Below are 18,157 nucleotides of genomic sequence, written 5' to 3' on the forward strand. Positions count from 1 at the left end.
TTTCTTGATGAAGATTGGCTTCTGGACGACTACCGGATACAGCAGTCGATGACGATCAGCAGCCTGACGTTGTTCGCGACGACGAGTGACGCCCGAGTGATGAAAAGGTAGACGAGCCGTGTAGAAGGAGTCGATGAAGAACTTGACGAAGCGGAGGAAGCGATCGAGCAGTCGCGCAGAGCGCTTCCCAAAAACCTTGTTCGCCCTCTCCTGGTGCAGGATCGCTAAAGATGACAATTCCGGAGATCTGCTCTCCCAATCGCCGGTGCACGCCGACAATCGGGATGGAGTAGACTACGGTGGCGGCGCACCTGCGAGAGGAGGCAAAAACCCTAGCTCAAATAGATCGGTTTTCGGTAGAGGCCGGTAGGTCGCATATATAGGAGAGCCCACGATTCTCACGCAGGTGCCGCACGCCCGCGCTCGTTGCCCCGCCCCGCCCCGCCCGGCGAGGCGTGGCAAGCAAGCGCGCGCGTGTGGAGCTCTCCTTCTCTCCCCACACACATAGCTTGGAGGAGTGGAGACAACTTCCATATTTAAGTTGGTCATCCCTCTCCTCCACTAGCAATGTGGGACTAAAGACTTGCACCACTCCACCTCTTGCCCACATGGGCCTTTGAGATTTATTTGGAATTCTAAATTTACTATGGGCTAGGCCCATTATTTCAACATGTTTATCTTCCTTTTTTTTAATGATTGTGTATACATCTTCTATGCTCTATTGAATGCAACACCACTGGCCAAACACATGCGTGGTACCTGCATAATGTGCACAAGATTCGCCGTCCAATCTGACCCATACTCCTACAATATTAGCAAGCCTGATGAAATGCTTCTTCAATTCCTTATAACCAAGAGCTGCTTCCGTTAATAAAAGATTAAATTTTATTCAGGCATTACAGAGCATGTGAATCACAAGCATATATACATTTGTACTCAGATTGATCACTACCAACCGATGACTGATGAGTAGATATTATCTTGATACGCAATCAGTTAACTAGCTTGTCGTGTTAGACTAATCTTTTTATTGTATTTGTTAGATAATGGAGTAAGTATTACTAATTGGCAGCTCCTTTGAGGTAGAGTTAGTATTACACTATTACTAATTGAAGACTCCCTAAAGTTAGAGTTACCACTACAAGTTCTAGAAGATATAAATTGTTCCATCCCCATTATATTCATAGTTTTCCCCTTTGCATCGTACTTTCAAAGCTGAGCATGTTTAAAAATTGCAACGTATTTGTTAAGGTATTATGTTAGAAAATAAATAAATGAGAGATAAAAGATAAGGAATTTGATTATTTCCCATGGACCCCAAATTTATCCATAGACTTCTAATACTTTGATATCTTTAAAATACTTATGTTCCTTAATATTGCTAGTCCGTGCTAGAGCATAGGTTGATGGACATGTGTTTTCTAAAAAAGGAGGATCCTATAGACGTGTTTTCTTATCGACATTTTATACTTAATTCGGGTCTCATTTCTTCCATGTACTGTCAATTGAGGTACGCTTGCAAACTCCCTTGGTTCCACGTTTCAAAATTTGACAAAACGATACAGAGTTTATGAGATACATTTAGTAAAGATGCTTAATCGTCAGCACATGTACATGTGATCAATAATGGGCTTTGATTTCTATTTTTTTGTGATGTCAGCGAGCTTGATTGGTGTTGAACAATTAACCTTATACATTGATTGGTGTTGAACAATTAACCTTATACATTGATTGGCGTTGAACAATTAACCTTATGCATTATTCTTCTGACACACTTCATCATTAGATTTAAATTTTGTATGCCTTTTGGTTGTGGTCAGTACACGTATTGCTGGACCACTATGCCAGTTCTGATATCGACTCAATGGACAAATTTAGAATTGAATTCATATATGTAAATAACAAATAGGAAAGATATAAAGTCCAAACAAGTAGTCATCATCACTTGCAGTAATCAGAACAATACATATGAATGTGAAATTTTCATAATATTTGAGAATGTAATCCGATTGTACTCCCTTTTGTTTCAAATTATCGGTCACTCTAGCTTGTCCTAAGTCAAACTCATCTAACTTTGAGCAAGTTAATAGAAAAAAGCAACAACACTCCAACATCAAATTAGTTTCGTTCAATCCACCATAAAATTAATATATCTTTATAGTGCATTTATTTAGTATTGTAGGTCTTAATATATTCTTAACAAAATTTGGTCAAAATTAGTCGAGTTTGACTTAGAACAAAGGTGGAGTGACTAATAATTTGGGATGGATAGAGTAATAGAGAACCGAGAGATAACTCCAATGTTGAGAATCCAGTCCTCTAGGTTGTGTTAGAACCTTCGTAAAGGCCGGTTTTTGTACTCTCCTCATTTAATACCTTCCTAAAGGTCATGGTACTCCTCTCTGTTAATAGAAAAATATTAAAGCCAATGGGATGTGTAATGTGTTCCCTCCATGGTTGTGTTTTTTTATCATTACATTAATTTGTTTTCTTACAGTGAAGCAAGATATATGTAGGTTTTGCAAACTAATACAGCACACTAGGAATCTAACTAGCTAAAGTTGCCATATGCACGTGGTGCACAGCTAGTTAAAATATTACTAAGATGGTTCTACTAGAGGCCTGCATTCCTTAGCAGAACTATCTTAGATATATACTTGCATTGGCTTTTATTTATACAATTGCGTTTTGTAACCCTTGGTTAGTCATCGCATCGGTAGTTCTGCTCCGCTGTGGCCTGTGGGTTATTCTCTCCAGCAGAATTTTGTTATACTTGTGTTAGATTGAACTGGCTAATAAAAACATAAAATTCCATATAATGTGTTTATGGAACCGTTTTCTATCCCATTACTTTTGACCTTTTATGTGGTAGCAAAGTTACGTACCCTTTGAAAAGCTTAAGATGATATACTCCTCAACAAACCATGCAAATGATTCCGAATTTGTTTTTAATAAAGTGATAATATCCGGTTACATCATGTCACAAGTAATTAAATTACAACACACCTGTACCGGCAGTTACATTCTTTTTCCCACCATCTGAAAAGAAAATTGCACATAAACTAACACGCATGCGAATTTCAAGGTTGTTCCATTTTTCTTTTAATTTTAGATTTTAACCCTTGGTTAGTTATCGCATCGGTAGTTCTGCTCCGCTATGGCATGTGGGTTATTCTCCAGCAGAATTTTATTATACTTGTGTTAGATTGAACTGGCTAATAAAAATATAAAATGCCATATAATGCTATATTTTGTTTATTGAACTGGCGGAGCGCGATTTCTGCTGCTCCGGCTCGGTTGTTGCTTGGTCAGCAAGCATCGATTTGATGGCTCCCCGCTGCCGGCTGTCGATTTCCAATGTCAATCTTCACCTTCAAGCTTCAGGTATTCATCCATCCATCCATACTATGAAATTTCCAAGCGTAGCTCTGATTCCACCAAGTTTCACTGAAATAGGATATGGTAGTTGAAAAGAATCTAAATGCAGCTCAAATGTCAATGAGAAGTTCAGGTCGGCAATCCGTGGATTTGCCACACTTTGTGCTTGCAACTTCTGATGCAATTCGTGGATTTGCCACACTTTGTTAATGAGAAGTTCAGGTCGGCAATCGCCTACCATAGATTCCTCGAAAAAAAAAATGTCAAAATGTGATGGACTGATGGTGCCTGCATGATTTTCCTTTTACTGAGAAAATCTGAAAAATATCTGTGTGCACTAGTGCATTAAAGTTACTTGTTCTCCTTTCTGCTGCATAGTTCAGAACAAATATCCGTGTACCACTGCTGGCTGTCGATTTCTGATGTCAATTCTTCCCCAGGTATGTGTCCATATACTCTGAAGATTCCAATTATCTTCAACTCCATTCTGAAGATTTAGTACGCCCCTAGTTATTTCCAGCCAACCTATTTCTAGAAAGGACCTAAATGCAGTTGATAGCTTCAGTTGCCATAAACGTTCTGTTTTTTTTTGAAAAGAAAAGGCAGGAGCACTACCATATCATATAAACGTTCTGGTGACTGTTGATCCTTTTGGTTACTGATGTTTCCAAGATACATGGAAAATTGGAGGCAATAGCATGGAAATCTTAAAATGCCTCTCAACTATTGCACTAGAGTTACTTGTTCTACTGTCAGAGATAAATAGTTCGGAACAGATACCTGCTTCACATCAGTTAGCCTTAGTTGCCACATGCCAAGCATATGTGTTCAAAGACCCATTTTCATGCTATAACAAGTAAAACAAAAGGTTACAGAAAAGGACTACTCATGCCATATGGATGCACGATTATCTTATCTTAATACATAGAACACGAAAAAACCTGAGTGAAGAACAAAGGGCAGAAAGCATAAGAGAACATATATATTGCAGGAGTGTTTTTGACAATGAATCAGTGACCGCTGACCAGCTCTGTGACCGCATTCACCAAGACGTCGCTGCCTAGTACAAAGTAGCATGGAGATTTCAGAGTAGTTCACTGTTGCCCCTCCATAACCATGGTTGTCAGACTGGGAACACTATGCTAACTAAATATTGCTACCTAGTTGTTTTTTCCTTTTATTTTCTCTCTCTCTGAACCCTAAGGGCTTTTAATGTACATAACTTTCTTTTTACATGATGAAATGGCAGAGCAACTGCCCAAGCTTGCTCGGGAAAAAAAACACTGTCAGGTTCTGAACTGCTAAAGGCCGGCATTCCTTGTAGAACCATCTTAGACATATACCTGTCTTTTATTCATACAATTGTGTTTTGTAACCGTTGGTTATTTATCGCATTGGTAGTTATCCTCCAGCAGAACTTTGTTATCCTCATGTTAGATGGTATGGTGTTTCCTGGAACTGGCTAATAAAATGTCATTATCTCAATGTGTTCATGGAACCGTTTGCTATCCTGTCACTTTTGACCTTTTATGCGGTAGCAAAGCTACGTACCCTTTGGAGCTTAAGATGATACTCAACAAACCAAGCAAATGGTTCCGAATTTGTTTTTAATCAAGGATAATATCTTACTATTACTAATTGGAGGCTTTTTTTGAAGCCTCCAGTGAAGCCACCTAGGATTCCTAGGTGGATACTCTAGAAAAAGAGAGAAATCCTAGAAATTCTCACAAAAAAGCAAAATATCCGACCATCAATCGATATATTCAAATCATCATAGCCATTGGATCTATTATATTTTCTAAAAAATTACCCACCTATGTCATTATGAAAATAGCCTAAAGTAACCCCCTAAATCTATATATAAATTACCCACCTCTGCCATTATATAAAATAAACTAAAGTAACCCCTAATCTTCATCAAAATTACCCACTTTATGCCATTATAAACAATATTTAAAATAACCCCCTAATTTGCAACTGAATTGCCTACCACTATTACTTAAAAAATTTAAACCCCTTAAAATTTGCATCTATATTACCCACACATGCCATTATTAAAAATAACATGAGGTAACTCTACATTTGAATCAAATAACCTTAATTAAAAATATACAACAATATATGATTCTAAATCGTCTATATCTTGCACTATTGGTATACGATATAATAATTAAGGTTTATACGCATGATGTGTGTCACCGATATAAAGTGATGAGAATATAGATTTCTATGCTAAAATTGTATCTCAAACTTAAGGTTCATTAAACAAATTCAAGCGCATACCTGCGATGCAAAGTGAAAAGTTAAAGATTATAAATGTGGATGAAAATATTATAGAATAGCTGCTAACTAAAATCTATCACAATTGGATGAAGATATTAAGTATATATCTACATAAGCATTGTGTGTTCGAATATTTAACAAACGAGAGCTAGCTTATGGTAATAGTTTTTTTAGCAATGTAGTCTCATTTTTTCCATTGGAGGCTTCAAATTAGTTCCTACGAGACAAGCTAGAAAAAAGAGACAAATTCTCATAAAAATTAAAAACGTCAAACATCAATCCTGTAAACTCTAATAATCATAGCCATTGATCTATTATATTTTCTAAAAAGTTACCCACCACTATTATTGTGAAAATATTCAAAAATGAGCTCTAAACCTATATTTCAATTACCGAGCTCACCTATTATAAAAAATAATTTAAAGTAAACCCATAATCTTCATCCAATTTACTAATACACATCATTATAAAGCATAACTTAAAATATCATTCTAAAACTTTATCTATGTTATCCACGTATGTCGTTATTAAAAATAACCTAAAGTAAACATTTAAATCTTAATATAATTATCTTCATGTGCATCATAAAAGGTAAATTAATATATGATTTTAAATTATGTATTTATGCCATTGTTAATAAAAAATACTAAGTTAAAGTATATGCACATGATGAGTGCCACCATTTAGACCATTTATACATGTATGTGAGAAATCGATGAAAAATATTGATTTGTATGCTAAACATAATGTATGGAGGATTGGAGGTGTGATACAAATTGGAAAAAATATGAATATGGTTGAAAAAGTGCATTGAGTAATTATTAATTAAAAATCAATCACAACTGGATAGATACATATCTATATAAGTATTATGTTGAAGTATTGAAAAATAAGAGAGTAGTAGGTAAACAATTTTGATTATTAGCTAGAAGTTTAATTTCTAAATAATTTTAAATACAATAGCTTCTAAAAAATATTAGCCCGTGCGGGAGCACGGGTTGATGGACTAGTTTGGTTAACTCATATCACAAGTAATGAAATTGCAACACACCTGTACCTTCACTTTAAGATGTGGTTTGCACATATAAACGGAAAAAAAAAACACAGTAGACATACCCTTTCTCTTTTCATAACTGCATCTTACTATTAAGATGTGGTTTGCAGATGCCAAAGTTGTTCATCTGGATAACCCCACAACAGCAAAATAATACAAAAGAATAAGTGAATAAAACAAACACTAACGCGAAGAAAGATTTGGAAAAGCAAGAGTTCCAGGTCTTATTTTCCAAACCTTTTCCCCTCCTGAACATGACATTTCCCTTGCACTATATCTTTGGAATGGAGTTTTTAATAAAGATTGATTGGTGGAGCAGAGTATTTTATTCTATGCAAAGCATTTTATTACATATCCACTTCCAGGCTCCAGCTCACCAAGTTACACAACATTTTGCAGGTGAACTGGGCCGAGCAGCAAGCCGGCTCGCACAACACTGGGCTTATCAACCACCCTTGCGCGTGTTGTTGTGATGTTGTCCCATGTACACTACAGCAGAACCATCTTACAAGTACAAATTTAATCTCATTTGGAGAATAGAAGTACATATTTTAATTAGTTTATTCAAGCTCTCCGGTGCTCAAAGATTAACATTGTATATATGCACACCACGTTATATATTCCTGAGGTCAATTCAATGCCTGACCTTCTTCAAGGATACAACAATGACAGGGTACTTGGCCTTCCTTATCTCGAGGTATTTTGCAACCATGGCGGCAAACAACATGAACAGTTCGTCAAGTATGGCCTCACCGAAGTGGTTGATGATCAGAGGCTCCATCACTGCCCTTATGCTCTTATTGGCGACATTTCTACCACTGCTGGCACAATCAAGCACCACATCGCTGTCTGAGTCGTCAAGGGGATCCCAATTGTTCTCGAAGAGTCTGATGTTTTCGATGTCAAAGAGCTCCTCCTCAATCAACGCCTTTACTTCATCCACTGATGGTGCGTAGTATGGAAGGTTAAAGGAGTTCATTTTCTCCTTTTCCACCAGACCCTGTTCCAAGCGTGCACTCTTAGATTCACAATAATGCACTACAATCATTTGTGTGTAAAGGATTCTGAATTTTAATTTGTGTGTAATCAAGTGTAGTTGTGGCTTGGGATACACTACCAGGTTGATCTTCGGACGGCCTTTTACATTTGCAGATTTTAGATTGTAGAATGCTTTAGTTCTAGGACGGGTCCTAGTAATGAGTTGTCATAGATTTCGTTTGAACTTTGAAACATTGTTAGAAGCTTATATCTATCTACCTTTTGGACCAAACACTGGAGAGCTTTGGCAAACAATTCATACATGCTGCCCACTTCACCGTGCGTCAACATCTCTTCAGTCTTTCGGCCTAGAAATGTCAGAACCATACGACCACCACCAACAAGTTCTTTGCACCGCAGTGTGAGGAACAACTTGAAGTCCTTCTGAAATTGTTCTTGGAACAGTTTTACCACACTCGGTGGAGTAGTCTTCCCAATGTAAACGTTTTCTTCATTCAGATAAGTTCCATTTGAGAGATCGTCAGGTACCTATACACAGTTAAATACCGTACATACATGAAGCCTACAAAATTAAAGATATATCTTTTAACATGCTATCATTCCCAACTTCATACCATTAGGAATTCTAAAGAATCCAAATTCATACTAGTTGGTTCTAAATATTGTCCATCCACTCATATTTTTAGTGTTTATGGGGTGTAGTTTGACGGTGCAAAATCATTGTTAGATACCAGAAGACAATATAATTCCATGAAGTATACTCCCTCCAGTCTTCAAATAATTGCCATTTTGATTTTAGATTGACTATCACATATATTTGAATGTTTCAAATTATTACCTATTGAAAAGTGTATGGCTAGATTCATCTCCAATACAAGTTTTAAATATTACATAATCACTATATTTTAAAGTTGTTTAATAATATTATAATATGGTCAAATTACTAGTGTCTTGGCGATCGTGTGTCCTGTCTGAAACAACAATTATTTGAGGAATGCAGGGAGCAATTATTCAGATCATGTGTGTATATATGGCTCCTTAGGGCCGGTACGGTATAGGAGTATCTTTATTTAGTGCTGCGTTCGGCGTATATACCTTGATTTTCACATTATATACATGTACAATATTTCTCTCCAGTATTACTATCCTTTTTTTTTCCTTGTGGAGCAGTGTGACATGCATACATACCTTGGAGCGCCACATGAGGCTGTAGGACGAGTGGAAGAGATGGACGCTTTGGCACGGGAAAAGCCTCCTGTAATAAGACCCCGGAAGCCCAGCAACGTAGCAAGGAAGCGCCACCGTCTCGTCTTCCTCCTCCACATCGAAGTCCTGCAACTGCTGCAGTGACCGGAAGACGAGGTTGAAGTCGTTGCCAGGCAGATCGTTCAGGAAGAACTGCACTTGCATGGAACGCCGGTCGTCTTCATCTGTCGTTTCCTCCTCACGGGCGCAATCCCGGAGTGTGCTCATCACCTCATCGACGACGAGCAGCGTGTTCGGCCCCGATGAGCAGCCGAGGTCGGCGACAACCACCGTGCTCCGGCTGGAGATCGACGACGTGTACATGTCTTGTATGGCCTTCTGAAGCACTGGTTTGGTCATCAGTAGTGCCCTCTTCTGCACCACGGCATACATGAAATTAAGTGATGACGGTCAACACCGTACTCCCTCCGTCCCAAATTATATACAGGTCGTTTTAGCTTTTTTACTTCATAGATTTTGCTATGCACTTGGGGATACCCTGTATCTAGACGCATAGTAATATCTATGAATTTAAAAAATCTGAAGTAACTTATAATTCGGGACGGTGAGAGTACTGCAGTATTGCATATTGTAGTTGATGGAGTACAAACTTGGATCCTGGAGTTGGCAGCGTAGCTGTTGGCTCCGTCGCCTGTGGACATGTGAAGGTCCTTCTCCACCTTCATGGCTGTAGCTATCTAGCTAGATTTTCAGGCCGGGGCTGGAGTGTTTGTATGCTCGATCTGAATCTACACGCAGTGCACTGTGGTCCTTTTATAGGGAGGGCAGGTTACCAAATCCCATCAAATAAATGGTAAAAAATGGTAATAATTGAAGCATCCAGGTGAGATAAACGAAAGATAATCGTGGATACGCCAATACCTGGAGAGTGCAGCATCTATAAAATCATCATATACAGCATCTCAACAACCACTGCATGCACGTCGTGGATCACGCTTCCAGAAGGCTTTCATCCACATGCTTTTATATAGCAATCCATGTTGGCACTCCTTATATACATGATTTATTAATTACCTGCTTTAGTGGCATAATAATCTGTCATATTTATACCTTTTATATGCTACCTGGCATCTAACATTAATCCATTTTCGAGTACGTGTGTTTTGTGCATGTTAATATTTTACAGGAAATATGACAAAAGGTAGGGCACTCGTATTGGGCACCCCATCTAACAAAAGGCTAATTGGAGAAGCCTTGGCCGACCCGTTCCGAGGAATTTGGGCATCTCAGCTTCCCCTTATATATGTTTTGCCGAGTTCATGCCATTATGTGTGTTCTAGGGATAGTATGAACCCTAGATTTCTGATGAATATGTACTATACCATTAGGCAATCTCCCTGTTATTCCTTCGGCCAGAATGCTCGATCATATCCATGTCAGTAATGTTATGGTCTATCTCGATACATGCTTATTCTGATGTGTTATATTTTCACGTGCTGCACTGTATGTATAGTCAGTGGCGGAGCCAGCTGTGGTGGAACCACCCAAATTAACTTGGCTAAAATACGTTTAAGTCGCCTGACACGCGATCATGCACTTTAAGCAAGTCAACTCGGTCGTCCGTCGGATTTCATCCGATAAACCACTTACACAGGATCGAGAAGTATTGCTCACACGAAGGTGAGTAGCACAGAGGTTACAACATTCCCATCACATTAACTTAGTTCAACATTTATCACATCAGAGTTTTCGAAGTTCAAACAAGTTTACAAGGTTCAACCAGATGAAGCAAACAAGCGGAAGCTAAACGTCGATACACGATATCATGATGAAGCCGATCATGACATCAATAATCCCTGCCCTCGCCATCCGAGGAGGGATCCCACATGACTGTCCAGCTCGGAGGAAGCTGGGCAGGTCAAGTGGTGCCAGCAGCCAAACCATTAACACCACCTAAAAAGTTAAGACACAACAAGCCTGAATAGCTAATACTCAGCAAGACTGACCCGACAGGTGATAACTACTGCCACCAAAACTTAGATATGCAAGGCTTTTTGGCTTTGGGTTTGCTTTGCCAAAAGCGTCTATAGTTGGTCCTTACTTTCAATATTTTAGCTCAAGTTCTATGTTCTTTAACAAGTCTAGATTTGCAACTTATACTAAGCAAGCATAGCTTCCAAACAATTAAAGAACAAGCATCAAGATTAATATCATCATCATGTTCCATCTTTACTCAGTGCAGAATAGCGATCAAGCAAGCTCAAACTGTGAGAGGCAGACGAATCGATTCAAATTTGTTAACCATGCATGGCGAACCTAATCTCACGACATTCACGCACCACGAAGGGTCGCTTCATTTGTTAGCCGTCCCCATCGATCCCCAGGCACGTGTCAGGCCCAAACTTCCCTTGGCATGCAATGCTCCACAGTCCCGGCCTCTTGCTGCACTGTGACCGCACTTGCACCCACATGATGCACCATGGGAACCTCATTCCAGGGACAGCAGAGCCACGCCCTAGTTCAATCAGATACTAGGCTTCCCTATCCCATACTAGGTATGAGATTAGTACTTTCAAACACTTGATCACGAACGCCGACACGTTTTGACCTTAGTCCATTTTCATTTAGACAGACGGGGCAATCCACCGACCACCAAAACAGTTCACAAGGCCCTGCCCCGCCCGTCATCCTTATGGTTGTAACATAAGTAAACAAACAACTCCTATAACTCGCGAGTGACAGGAAATCACTCGACTTTTACCGTGCCCTATTAAGCATTGCATCTACGCGACTTATCATGCTAGTGTTCAGATTGAAGGGGTGCTAAGTTCATGCATCTAAGGTGTCATTCAACTCCTATGAACGTAAATGCACAATCATAAGCATCAACATATTGCATAGTTTAAAAACAGGGAAGCATGCACTGAGGCTTGCCTTCAGGAAAAGTTAGCGGTTCCTCGGGGTCTTGATCTAGCTCGAGCTCTTCTTCCAAGTGATGAAGTTCCGCAGCAGGTTCTTCCTCTGGTGCAGGGTGGAGCTCGTAGGTTCCATCGGTGAGATTAGCTTCTACACGACATGCACATGCAGGAGTTTAGTTGTATTCATGCTTGTACACCAACGATGCAAGGCATGTCTTTTTGGTAGAAAGGAGGTTGCATAAAGGCCACATTCACCACAGAGTTGGATTTATCTATTTAGCACTTTTCTTCTATTTACTATGATTTAAAAGGCCTAAACAAAGGATAAAACCATAAGATATTATTTATAACAGTAACATGAGCAAACTTATTTTTGTAAGAAACTAGACAGAACAAGGATTCCAACAAAAGTGATTTGGTATTTTTCTGATTTTTCCTCGATTTAAGATGTAACTTCCAAGTTTCTATCGATTTCAAAACGAGTTAAAAAAAGTCAGGTCGGGGAAAACTTACGATCTGACTCTTAGACTTAAGGAAAGACTGTACCGGGATCCTAAGATTTAACACAGAGAAGTCCTTGGAATTTTACACAGATACCCTCGGTCAAAACAAAAAGACACAACCGAGCCCTCGGGCGAGGCGGACAGGGGTCGGGCGAGACGGACAGGGGTCGGCAGCTTACCTCCGGTCCTACGGACGAGGTCTTGGGGTTGGGAAGAAACAAGCCGAGGAGGAACGGTGGAAGGCGGTAAGCTTCGAGCGGCGGCGAGGTTCGGCGGTGCTCCGGCGGTGGCGGTGCTTCTCATGGACAACAAGCAAGCTCTAGAGCAGTGCGAGAGGATGGTGAAACGGTTGGTGGTGTCGGCCAAGCGCGCGGGGTCGGGCGGAAAGGGGAGCTCCACCGAGAGCTCAGGCGGCGGCGAGTGCGGTGGAGAATAACAGAGCAGGTATTGCGGCAAAGGCGGTGATGGCAAAGGGGATTCTGGTAAGAGGCTTTGGTACCTTTTTATAGATGCGCGGAAGTGTTCGGAGGAAGGAAACGAACTTGAACGGGTGAGAGGATAAGATCGAGGAAGAAGGAAGTGCTCTGTCGCGGCAGCGATTGGTCGACGCCTCCATTGGCCGGAGAAGCGGAGCTCCAGGGATAGGATCCTCTAGGCATTGGGCAAGGGAGATAGTGTCAGGCAAGTGCGGTTTTGCCGGATGGGAGGATTGGCGAGGTCGAGCGTGTGTCTGATTGCATCAAGCACCGGATTGGGGGCGGCGGCTTGGCCGATGTGCGACGGTGGCGTGGCATGCGAGGGGAAGGAAGATGCGAGCACTGGTTGGGCGAGCGGGCGGAGGCGTGGGATGACAGCGGCTTTTCCGACAAGTGGGCAAAGCTCCGGTTGGTGGGCGTGGATGCGCGGCAGGGGCGAAGGATGTGCTCGGCTGACGATTGGCCAGCATGGCGCTCGCCCTATCTTGTCGTGGGCGCGGGTTGGGTGTCGAGGCTCTCGTCCTGTCGCTTCCTCATCGGGGATAGGACGCCGGCGAGCTGCCGGTGGACGGCGGCCACGCGGCGGGCGACGCGCGGGCGAACATGCCCGGGCGTGCTGGCGTCGAGGCAAGGTCGGGCAGCGCACACTATCGACTTTGGGGGGGGGGCACTCCTTACGATTTTCAAACTAAACAGTCGAAAACCCCTTAAGCAAACTTGTAGTACTGTGGTTGTAGTTCAACGTTTTATTAAAAGTCTGTCTTGAGGTTAGATAGAAAATTGTGAGATAACAGGTTGCAAAGTTGAAGGAAAACTTGAATTCCAGGACTTAGGTTGTTTGCAGGGTTTTATAACACTCCTGTTTTGATTCTTGTTTTTGATCTTCTCCCTCTCCGAATTAGCCAAAGGGTCTTTAACAAAAGTTATTTGAAATTAAAAGTTTTACCACTCTTATTTGGGCAAAAGATTTAAGTTTATATATAAAAACTCAAGTTTTAAATTTTAACTCCAAAAAGAGCTTTTTGGGTCAAAAAGGACATTTTACCTCTTTTGCTTAGCGACAAACAACTTGTTTAGGTTTAAAGGTTTAAGTACACCTAATTAAGGCAGAGTTGTTACACCAGCCATGGCTCCTAGGGGATTCTTCTTCTTCCTCCCTCTTCCTCCCTCTTCTTCTTCCTCCTTTCTCCTAAAAAATGGAGGCGGGACTCAAGGAGGGCTCCGCCACTGTGTATAGTGTTTATCTTCCTTTTTTTTTAATGATTATGTATACATCTTCTATGCTCTATTGAATGCAACACCACTGGCCAAACACATGCGTGGTACCTGCGTAATGTGTACAGGATTCGCGGTCCAATCTGACCCATACTCCTACAATATTAGCAAGCTTGATGAAATGCTTCGTCCTTATAACCAAGAGCTGCTTCCGTTAATAAAAGATTAAATTTTATTCAGGCATTACAGAGCATGTGAATCACAAGCATATATATACATCTGTAGTCAGATTGATCACTACCAACCGATGACTGATGAGTAGATATTATCTTGATACGCAATCAATTAACTAGCTTGTCGTGTTAGACTAATCTTTTTATTGTATTTGTTAGATAATGGGGTAAGTATTACTAATTGGCGGCTCCTTAGAGGTAGAGTTAGTATTACACTATTACTAATTGAAGACTCCTAGAGTTAGAGTTACCACTACAAGTTCTAGAGGATATAAATTGTTCCATCCCCAGTATATTCATAGTTTTCCCCTTTGCATCGTACTTTCAAAGCTGAGCTTGTTTAAAAATTGCAACGTATTTGTAAAGGTATTATGTTAGAAAATAAATAATAGCAGGCATCGCCTCGCCGGTGGGCGTAGCAGCCAGGCCAACTGCGCACGGCGGCAGCTCGGACCCTCCACTCCGAGGCGAGGACTGGAGGAGCTCAACCCGACGACGTCGGCGGAGCGCGATTTCTGCTGCTCCGGCTCGGTTGTTGCCTGGTCGGCAAGCATCGATTTGATGGCTCCCCGCTGCCGGCTGTCGATTTCCAATGTCAATCTTCACCTTCAGGCTTCAGGTATTCATCCATCCATCCATACTATGAAATTTCCAAGCGTAGCTATGATTCCACCAAGTTTCACTGAAATAGGATATGGTAGTTGAAAAGAATCTAAATGCAGCTCAAATGTCAATGAGAAGTTCAGGGCGGCAATCCGTGGATTTGCCACACTTTGTGCTTGCAACTTCTGATGCAATTCGTGGATTTGCCACACTTTGTTAATGAGAAGTTCAGGTTGGCAATCGCCTACCATAGATTCCTCGAAAAAAAATGTCAAAATGTGATGGACTGATGGTGCCTGCTTGATTTTCCTTTTACTGAGAAAATCTGAAAAATATCTGTGTGCACTAGTGCATTAAAGTTACTTGTTCTCCTTTCTGCTGCATAGTTCAGAACAAATATCCGTGTACCACTGCCGGCTGTAGATTTCTGATGTCAATTCTTCCCCAGGTATGTGTCCATATACTCTGAAGATTCCAATTATCTTCAACTCCATTCTGAAGCATAGCTCTGCCTTTCCTTGTGCAATTTAGTACGCCCCTAGTTATTTCCAGCCAACCTATTTCTAGAAAGGACCTAAATGCAGTTGATAGCTTCAGTTGCCATAAACGTTCTGTTTTTTTTTTTGAAAAGAAAAGGCAGGAGCACTGCCATATCATATAAACGTTCTGGTGACTGTTGATCCTTTTGGTTACTGATGTTGCCAAGATACATGGAAAATTGGAGGCAATAGCATGGAAATCTTAAAATGCCTCTCAACTATTGCACTAGAGTTACTTGTTCTGCTGTCAGAGATAAATAGTTCGGAACAGATACCTGCTTCACATCAGTTAGCTTTAGTTGCCACTTGCCAAGCATATGTGTTCAAAGACCCATATTCATGCTATAACAAGTAAAACAAAAGGTTACAGAAAAGGACTACTCATGCCATATGGATGCACGATTAACTTATCTTAATACATAGAACACGAAAAAACCTGAGTGAAGAACAAAGGGAAGAAAGCAGAAGACAACATACATATTGCAGGAGTGTTTTTGACAATGAATCAGTGACCGCTGACCAGCTCTGTGACCGCATTCACCAAGACGTCGCTGCCTAGTACAAAGTAGCATGGAGATTTCAGAGTAGTTCACTGTTGCCCCTCCATAACCATGGTTGTCAGACTGGGAACACTATGCTAACTAAATATTGCTAACTAGTTGTTTTTTCCTTTTATTTTCTCTCTCTGAACCCTAAGGGCTTTTAATGTACATAACTTTCTTTTTACATGATGAAATGGCAGAGCAACTGCCCAAGCTTGCTCGGGAAAAAAAACACTGTCAGGTTCTGAACTGCTAAAGGCCGGCATTCCTTGTAGAACCATCTTAGACATATACCTGTCTTTTATTCATACAATTGTGTTTTGTAACCGTTGGTTATTTATCGCATTGGTAGTTATCCTCCAGCAGAACTTTGTGATACTCATGTTAGATGGTATGGTGTTTCCTGGAACTGGCTAATAAAATGTCATTATCTCAATGTGTTCATGGAACCGTTTGCTATCCTGTCACTTTTGACCTTTTATGCGGTAGCAAAGCTACGTACCCTTTGGAGCTTAAGATGATACTCCTCAACAAACCAAGCAAATGGTTTATTTTAATCAAGGATAATATTTGGTTAACTCATATCACAAGTAATTAAATTGCAACACACCTGTACCTTCACTTTAAGACACTACGGGAAACCTCAAAGTCGCCGAGTGTAATATCTTCGCCGAGTGTATTATTGCGGGCACTCGGCGAAGGACCCGTTTGCTGAGTGCATTTCTAGTAACACTCGGCAAAAATAATACACTCGGTGAAAACACGATTTGCCGAGTGCCACCAAAAAAACACTCGGCAAACTCCCACGGGGCACTCGGCAAACAAAATCCTCTCGGCAAATACTTGAGCACGTGACTTCCACGTGCCGCGCTGGGCCGTCGCCGTGACGGACGTTAGGGTTTGCCGAGTGTCGACGGGGGGCACTCGGCAAAGATGCGAGTTTGCCGAGTGTCTCGGTGGCGCACTCGGCAAACCTGAGGGGTTGCCGAGTGTTTTTTAGCACACTCGGCAAAAAAAATTCCCTCCTCCCCCCTCCAAACTTTTTATACTCCACATGTATGAGATTTGGCACTGCATGGTACAAGGTGGACTTCTTATTGACCTGTTTGCTATATTTAATCAATTAATTTCATTTAGAGTAATTTGTTGATTTAAGTCAAATTTGAACTGCAGGTGTTTGGAATAATGAAATAATATGAGTGGAAAAATCATATTCATGTTAGTGAGTCCAAATTGAGGTCTTACCCAGAAAATGAAAAGAAATTTCGAACATTTTGTTAAGGAAACACGACTACGAACGTGTGGCCAAATGATTGTTTAATTCTCAAAAATACAAACGAAGTTTGAAAATCACGAGATTTTGCAAGATGCTATGATTTCATATGCAGAGGCTGTGGTAAAAAATTGACAAGGTTTCGCACAAGTTTTGACATATGATGCTTAGAATTCGAAGCATCTCCGGAGAGGATTCGTAGAAGTTGGAAGGATCCGGTAAGATTTTGAGTCGAATCGATACTTGAATTTGTCATTGAGTCCCAATTTATTTTTATAGGCCATAGAGAACATAGATTGGTTCAAGTCAAATTTTGGGGATTTTTCGGATCCGTTTGATAATTTTTATTTATTAATTGCAAGTATATGAATTTAACAGATATAAATTCAATATGAGCTATAAATCCATGAAATAATGGAACAATATTACTTAAAAAATGGAATACGCAATGTTTAGTGAATTTGACTAGGTTTACACAAAGTTTACATACTTTTAATTACTAAAAGTGCTTTTGCACATGCAATATGGGTACCTTTTTGCCGAGTGTCGCAGTAGGGCACTCGGCAATTACTTTGTTTGCCGAGTGTCACCCCGGAGCACTCGGCAAAGCCCGCCAAGGGTCCACGTGCCAGTGTGAGTCACAAATTCACGGGGGAAATACGCTTTGCCGAGTGCCCCTGAGCTAGCACTCGGGGGGAGAGGGGAAAATGCCTTTGCCGAGGGGAAGATCATGGTCAAGCGGGCAAAGGTGTTGATCTCAATTATTCTAAGTCTCACTCACATGCACAGTCAGAGTCACAGGCACACTCACACTCAGACGCACCGACAGACACCCGCTCATGTAGGTCCTTGATGGTCGCGCGCTTTAGCATAACCCGAAGCCCTCTCCTCCTAGCTCGGAACCCGTGGGATCACTGATGAGTATTGTTGGTTTT

The 18,157-nt window shown here is 40.9% G+C and overlaps 1 protein-coding gene across 1 annotated transcript; it reads right to left on the reverse strand.

Moving 5' to 3' along the window:
* Positions 1-7,313: 7,313 nt before the first annotated feature.
* LOC101785915 (anthranilate O-methyltransferase 2) lies at positions 7,314-9,645 on the reverse strand. Its single transcript, XM_004984035.3, has 4 exons — positions 9,571-9,645; positions 8,903-9,334; positions 7,973-8,242; positions 7,314-7,715 (listed from the first exon to the last, which is right to left on the reverse strand). The coding sequence occupies exons 1-4, from the start codon at positions 9,643-9,645 to the stop codon at positions 7,350-7,352; spliced, it is 1,143 nt and encodes a 380-aa protein (XP_004984092.1). The 3' UTR covers positions 7,314-7,349.
* Between the last annotated feature and the right edge of the window lie 8,512 nt (positions 9,646-18,157).

The sequence above is a fragment of the Setaria italica genome, chromosome IX (assembly GCF_000263155.2).
Source record: "Setaria italica strain Yugu1 chromosome IX, Setaria_italica_v2.0, whole genome shotgun sequence".
Taxonomy (NCBI): domain Eukaryota; kingdom Viridiplantae; phylum Streptophyta; class Magnoliopsida; order Poales; family Poaceae; genus Setaria; species Setaria italica.

What these genes read in the sequence shown, in the direction of transcription:
- LOC101785915 (XM_004984035.3), bottom strand. Translation starts at nt 9,645, where the DNA reads ATGAAGGTGGAGAAGGACCTTCACATGTCCACAGGCGACGGAGCCAAC. An exon ending in CTGCCAACTCCAGGATCCAA is followed by an intron (nt 9,335 to 9,570) that starts GTTTGTACTCCA and finishes GCCGTGGTGCAG; the next exon opens with AAGAGGGCACTACTGATGAC. An exon ending in TCCAGTGTTTGGTCCAAAAG is followed by an intron (nt 7,716 to 7,972) that starts GTAGATAGATAT and finishes CGCTTGGAACAG; the next exon opens with GGTCTGGTGGAAAAGGAGAA.